Source organism: Coregonus clupeaformis, chromosome 14 (genome assembly GCF_020615455.1).
Source record: "Coregonus clupeaformis isolate EN_2021a chromosome 14, ASM2061545v1, whole genome shotgun sequence".
Lineage (NCBI taxonomy): Eukaryota > Metazoa > Chordata > Actinopteri > Salmoniformes > Salmonidae > Coregonus > Coregonus clupeaformis.
The window spans coordinates 11,959,219-11,966,768 of NC_059205.1; the positions used below are offsets into that span (position 1 = coordinate 11,959,219).

Consider the following 7,550-nt stretch of genomic DNA (forward strand, 5'->3'; position numbering starts at 1 on the left):
ACGGAGCTGCTCTTCCTCCCGGGGAAGGACTGCCTGTTCCATGATCTCGCCATCACGGTTGACAACTCTGTTGTGTCCTTCTCCCAGAGTGCGAAGAGCCTTGGCGTGACCCTGGACAACACCCTGTCGTTCTCCGCTAACATCAAGGCGGTGACCCGATCCTGTAGGTTCATTACATTTACATTTTAGTCATTTAGCAGACGCTCTTATCCAGAGCGACTTACAGTTAGTGAATACATATATTTTTATACTGGCCCCCCGTGGGAATCGAACCCACAACCCTGGCGTTGCAAACGCCATGCTCTATCAACTGAGCTACATCCCTGCCGGCCATTCCCTCCCCTACCCTGGACGACGCTGGGCCAATTGTGCGCCGCCCATGAGTCTCCCGGTCTCGGCCGGCTGCGACAGAGCCTGGATTCGAACCAGGATCTCTAGTGGCACAGTTAGCACTGCGATGCAGTGCCTTAGACCACTGCACCACTCAGGAGTTCATGCTCTACAACATTCGGAGAGTACGACCCTGCCTTACACAGGAAGCAGCACAGGTCCTAATCCAGGCACTTGTCATCTCCCGTCTGGATTACTGCAACTCGCTGTTGGCTGGGCTCCCTGCCTGTGCCATTAAACCCCTACAACTCATCCAGAATGCCTTAGCCCGTCTGGTGTTCAACCTTCCCAAGTTCTCTCAACGTCACCCCGCTCCTCCGCACACTCCACTGGCTTCCAGTTGAAGCTTGCATCTGCTACAAGACCATGGTGCTTGCCTACGGAGCTGTGAGGGGAACGGCACCTCCGTACCTTCAGGCTCTGATCAGTCCCTACACCCAAACGAGGGCATTGCGTTCATCCACCTCTGGCCTGCTGGCTCCCCTACCTCTGCGGAAGCATAGTTCCCGCTCAGCCCAGTCAAAACTGTTCGCTGCTCTGGCACCCCAATGGTGGAACAAGCTCCCTCACGACGCCAGGACAGCGGAGTCACTCACCACCTTCCGGAGACATTTGAAACCCCACCTCTTTAAGGAATAGCTGGGATAGGATAAAGTAATCCTTCTACCCCCCCCTTACCCCAACCCAAAAAAATTTAAAATAAAAAATAATAATAAACATTGTAAAGTGGTGATCCCACTGGCTATAAGGTGAATGCACCTATTTGTAAGTCGCTCTGGATAAGAGCGTCTGCTAAATGACGTAAATGTAAATACACCGTATATGATCCTGCTTGCGCTGTACTCCTGAGAAGTGACAATGTGACATATCCTTAGTTGATATCAGTGGCGACCGTCATTCAGTGCAGAACCCCAACTGTTTTTGAGCCCTTGTTTTGAGCCCCTGTTTTGCATGTTATTTTGGCATTAATGCGTGTCACATGACAGTTTGCAAACAATGTCAAATTAGAGAGTAGAAGAAGTTCAGGAGCAAAAAAAAATAAAAAGATATATATAATAGAATTATTGTAAAATGAACTGTGTCCATAAGGTGTAGATAGTAAGTATAGATCGGAAGTAGAGGCCTGGGAATTGTTGTTCACTAATTTACTCCAAGTAGGGAAAGGATGGCGGGGTTGAAAAGTAATAAAGGGGAGTATATATATAAAAACATGGGGGATTGGAAGTGATGCCCCCCAAAAAAAAAAAAAATAATAATAAAAAACTATGTCAAATTAAAAATTACAAACATGGTCTCTTTTTTGCTTTCTTGAGCAAGGTAGCTCCAAAACGCAGGTGTTTTAGCCTAGCTCAGTGCTTTCTGTGGTGGTGGGGCAGCCAGCGGAAAATACGTAGTGTAGTGTTCTGTCACTCGTGGGGACACTAAGTCACCGCCAAATCTAAGGGTAGAGCTCAAAAATTCAAGCCCCTTGGGTGCTGCCATAGTTACATTAGAAGTGCCCATCCAAGAAGGCTCAAGGTCATTGGCCACAGATAAAATGACGTCAAATCACATTATATCTACAGTAGCTTTGATTGGACTGATCATGTCAACATCATACATTCAAAATCTTAGCTAGCAGTCATCATCATGAATCAAGTCGGCAATCTACTCACAAATCCTTTTTATTCCTTGTCATATGAAGATAAAAAAGGAATACAAATTATAGATAAAACGTATCGGTGCTCATCGGCCATTGGACATAAACATTACACAACATGTTGGAAATCGTAAATTCAACAATGAGTTGTTTGGAAGGAATTAGTGGCTAACTGCAAGCATTGAAAAGCAATCACTAGCCTGCTATTCAGTGGAGTGGCTGTATGGTCCCAAGTCTGGGTTTAAGGGTCTCTTTTCCAAGCATAAAATTATAAACATTCAACATTGGCCATGCTGTCAATCCAGCATGATTTCTGCCGCGCTCAAAACAACTGTTAACTCGGAACTGGGAAATCTGACTTCAGTGAGTTCAAAATAACTGGGAACTGGGGAAAAAACTAGCTCCGACTGGGAAAATACGTTGTGAACGGTCATCCAACTCGGAATTGTAAATCGGGAACTCTGGCCTCTTTCTAGAGCTACGACCTGAAGATCACTGACGCCGTTATGATTCTACCTTGTTTTTTTTCCATAGTTCCCAGTTGTCTTGAAAGCACCATCAATCCAGAAAAATGCCAGACTTTGATGACAAAGTTTGATGACAAAATTTGCCCACGAAGGACCACCGCGCCACCTTCCTGTTCAAGTGAGCACAGCACAACAAGGTGAGTCCAAAAATGTATTGTAACCTGCTGCATAAATGATGTAATATGCCAGGGAGATATGTATACCATAGTTAAGAAAGTAATACTAAGTGTATGTTGTGTAGTAAGCTGTTAGTGCCTCACCCTAATAATTTGGTCTATTTTCCCCTCTTAATTTCACCTACTGTGGTGCACATGTAGCCTATAACCTGTTTTAGAGAAATGTAATCATCAAATATTGTAAGGGCTTTCATTGTCTGCTTATATGCCCCCTTTATTTATCCTACGGTTCTGAATGACTTGGTGTACAGGGAGAACACTTTAAGAACGCCCCATGTCCTGAATTCATTAGCTGTACATTTCAAAAGTGCTGAACAAATAGTTATATTGACTACGTCTGTCCTGGCTCGCTCATTAATGTCTTAATCGAAATTACGGATTGCCTCTTATCCGCTTGTCGTCCCCTTATGCCATAGTTTGTACATCTCAATTGTCAGTAGAAACCACATTTGTTTAAGCAAGTCAGCCATATCAGCTATGTTTTTTTTTAAAGGCAGTAAACATTTTAGTCATTTAGCAGACGCTCTTATCCAGAGCGACTTACAGGAGCAATTAGGGTTAAGTTCCTTGCTCAAGGGCACATCGACCGATTTTTCACCTAGTCGGATTAGAACCAGCGACCTTTCGGTTACTGGCACAACGCTCTTAACCACTAAGCTACCTGCTGCTGAATAAACTGTTTCGCTGCCAGACAAGGCTCCACTGATAGCCAGGTGTAGCAGTGGTAAGGTGTTGGGACTGCTGTTGGGACTCTGCTGTTGGGACAGCTTTATGTAGGCCCTAACAGTTTGTGGGCACCATTTGTCACTGTTATAGTGCAATTAATGTATTGTTTAGTGTTGTGTAGTGGCTTTGCTGGCATGCATCCCCCAATTTGTTTGTTTGTTTGCCCCCACCAAGATGTACATGTTAAAATCGCCACTGGTTGATATTGACTGCTAACTTGAATGACTTTCAGCTCAAAATGCAGGTGTAAAACACCGTTTATTTCTTTATGTTGCATTTTTAAAATGCATCACCATTTATGCCTGCAATGACAGGCTACATTTGCGCAAGCTTTGAACCACATATTATTTTGGGTCGCAGGTCAAAATTTGAAAACCACAGAGATCGAACAGATTGTTGATTGACTGTATAGCTATAATATCGGGTGCAGCGCAAACGTCAAATTGTAGGGAGAGAGGATTGCCATAAATTAAAGCTATTCGCTGCTCTGGCACCCAATGGTGGAACAAGTTCCCCCACGACAGCGGAGTCACTGACCACCTTCCGGAGACACTTGAAACCCTACCTCTTTAAGGAATACCTGGAATAGTATAATAGTAATCCTTCTACCCCCCCTTTACTACCACTGTCTTTTGTCTAAACTAACACCTGACTTATTTCACCTGCTAGCACTGACTTGTTTAAAGAAATGAGCTTATTGTGATCGAGATGTAGTTGTCCCTGATTGCACTGACTTTGCTCACAGCTGCTTGTTTGAAGAAGTGTACTTACTGTGATCAAGATGTGGTTGTCCCACTGGCTATCCTAAGTTGAATGCACCAATTTGTAAGTCGCTCTGGATAAGAGCGTCTGCTAAATGACTTAAATGTAAATATGCTGCTCCCAAAAAATGTGGGTGACCAAGAATATTAACCATTTACTTTGCAAGCTCACCAGCAATGGGGCATCAATTACTAGCATAGGCATACTGGTCTTTTGGTATGTAACAATTGCTTGAAAAATATAACTTAATTATGAATTTGAATTTGTAATTTGTTCAAATTAATTATTAGGCTATATAATCCAAATGTGTTGTAGACAAAATAATGAAAAGGGCTGTTTTTGCCTCAATAAATAGATAAAGATTTGTAGTTGAGTCATTGCCTGTATAGATTTGATTTTACTTGACTTTTAACTACTGGACTTGACTTGCTCTTAGAATGCAAGACTTGGACTTGACTGACCTGTCCTACTTGGGACTCGACTTGAGACTTGGCCCTTGTGATTTGAGACTTGCTTGTGACTCGAATAAGTGACTTGGTGTCACCTCTGGTAATAATTCTATAAATAAATGATGCTTGCAAATCTTATTGAATGTATTCAAATATCAAGTTACACATTTGCAACCGTTTGTTAAACATTTCATGATACAAGCTTGCTTGATTAAATTACACATTTGCAAATCGTACTTGCAACCACGAATCTCAATGTGCGACCACGAAATACAAAATACAAACTTCTATCATCATTATTATCCCATACCCGTCCATTTGAAACTATTTCAAATGCGCGGGTTGTGCTGGCAACGTTACTCAAATGCACCCATGCTATTTTGTAGGAAAATGTAACTACAGCTTAGACCATTGACATGAGATTGATGCAGATCAATATTTTGCTGACATTAGAGTCCTGCGGCATGCGGTTTACTGTCAACATAATCTGTGCGGGGTTGACTCGTGTTTGATGACGCTGACAATCATATTTACTGTACTTGTCTGCCCAGTCTCACGACTGGTTTTTCCACCTGATTATTAAGCTATATGTCTTTGTTGATCTATATACTAAAAATACTGCTGTCCCAGATGCTTCAATGCATAGAAATTGCTGTTAATCTCACGCTTCTTCCTCAGGCAGAAAAACCAAAGCTCGATTTTGATGCGCGCTGTCAAACACGCATGCACGCCCCATATTTGCACTGGAGCAGCTATAGCAGCTATGATATTGTGCAACTTTTGAAGACGGAGGGCCTCGGGATTCCTCTCCATTTGAAAATAACTAACTACACGAATATGATAGTAAGGAGACTGGTTGCCATTCATGCAAATAATATTTGCTGGCATATGTGGCTGTTTGTTATTGTTTACCTCCCTGGCCAAACTACGTGCCCGCCGCACATATTACTGCATTTGACAGGTCGCGAGCAATCACAGCAAATGGGTAAAAAGAGAAAATGGGTAAAAAATAGACACGCTTACCCTCGCTGCTCGGGTAATACTCAAATCTTTCATCACTTCCTCGAATGCTGCTGTCTCCTCTGCCTGCTTCTGATTATGTAAAGCGATTTTCTCGCTAAATTTCCGCGGATTGTTCGATGTCGCCATGTTTCGCTCTTCTGCTCCGCTTTCCCTCAAGAGACGTTGCGTGCCCACGTCCTTGCGCGTGGGCGTAGTTAAGGCGCACATCTGGAACGCCCGCATTCCCCACATTTTTCTCCAGGGATAGGTAAAATGCAAAAAGTGATAGGTCATTTTTGCCCTCATTGTTGCTTAAACATCTTATCCACGGTCCACTTGCGGATAATCTAAAATCAATGATAACTTTTATAAATTATCCTCTATTGAATATGTTTGTCAGGTTCTTCTTATTTTGAATGCTGTTTGTAGCCACTAATCCAACTGTATATGGCATAACAATACTCTATCCTGTTCCCATTATTTCCTCTGACGAAAGCTATAGCCTATAGAGAAACGCAATTGCTTGTCTGTTCCTTTCCAGTTTTTGTAGTCTTTAGTAGCCACTGGCCAGATGTCCCCACTCAAATGAGTGTGCTTAATATAATTCTCACTGGGAATGAAATGCATAAACCACTGTCAACCACATAATTCACTAACATGCTAGAAGTACCAATACTGGCAAAAAAATCTCATGGTTCTCTTTTTCCCACAGACACACAAGGCTAAAGACAAGGTTTTGAGCTACGGGCGCAGTCAAGCACAATGAAACAATATACTGTTTCACCCACTATTCAGAGTAGTGAAAATAAATTGGCTGTAAAGTAACCAAGGAAACCATTGAAGAGGGTATACCAGGGCAATGGGTGTGTGGGATTATGTTGTTATTGCCAACTAAGCCCTGGAAAAAACCTTGAAGTTGAGCCTCAGTGAAAAGGCTATAGGTAGAATTGAGAAAAGGACGTCTTAGCAGATTTCTGTGTCCTGCTCCTCAGATATTGTTTACATTAATCTGGTTACATAAACACAGAAACAGCTAGCATTTCCAAAGCATGAGACATCAGGCTTCCCTCTACATAGAGACATGTCATCACAAAAAGGACTAAAATGGCTCTATAGTATATAAATTATCAATGTAATTGTTGAGTTTAAATAGAGAGAACTTTGTCCCTGACCCCGACTTCACCTCCGCTTCACGTTAGATCCCCCCCAGCCCCCTTCTCTCAAAGCATTAGTGATGGCTGCCAATATTTGCTGTGAAAATTAATGTCCAGCTAAAACACAGACCTGTGCCAATGCTATTCCCCCAAAAGAGAAGCATTTCTGACAAATGTATGTATAAATATGTGATGACAGATAAAATGTGTAATATCTTTAGATAGGTTTATGGATATATTGATGGTGGATAGATAAGGTATTTAAAGTATTGTGGGATTGAGATATTCATGGTAACTCATGCTCAAGGCATTAACTGACAGCAGGGGGAGGTATATCTTAATAGCAAATTGTTTTCACTACTCTGTTGCGCTTCTGTCATCTTAATTGTATGGACAGTCCGTCTAATGTGGTGCCCAGATTTGCTTTCACATTTTTGTTATTTAATGGTTTCTGTGGTATACATGTTAAATTGGGAATAGATTCGATAACAGCATGTGGTAGAAAACCCTGTTGTCTTCTATTGCTAGGAATCTGTCGAGAGACCAGTCTGGTCTTCCAGATGTATATTTCTGTCATTTCTGTTTTGTGTATGACAGACAATACTGTATTTGCCACATGTCACACAGCCTTACTGGAAATATTTTTCAGAAAACTGATGAGACTGTCTTTGTGGTGTATATTCTTCCTTTGCACGGCTTCTCCAATGGCATTTCTCGTTGTCAGC

At 42.2% G+C, this 7,550-nt stretch overlaps 1 protein-coding gene across 3 annotated transcripts in view; it reads right to left on the reverse strand.

The window, feature by feature from the left end:
- Nucleotides 1–5,830, reverse strand: part of LOC121580764 (CREB-regulated transcription coactivator 1-like) — a 40,111-nt gene extending 34,281 nt beyond the window's left edge. For all 3 annotated transcript variants that reach the window (XM_041895790.2, XM_041895789.2, XM_041895791.2), the window contains exon 1: nucleotides 5,693–5,830. In XM_041895790.2, the coding sequence (XP_041751724.1) occupies nucleotides 5,693–5,818 (126 nt within the window). In that variant the 5' untranslated portion in view covers nucleotides 5,819–5,830. The remainder of the gene's footprint in view (nucleotides 1–5,692) is intronic.
- Nucleotides 5,831–7,550: the final 1,720 nt, after the last annotated feature.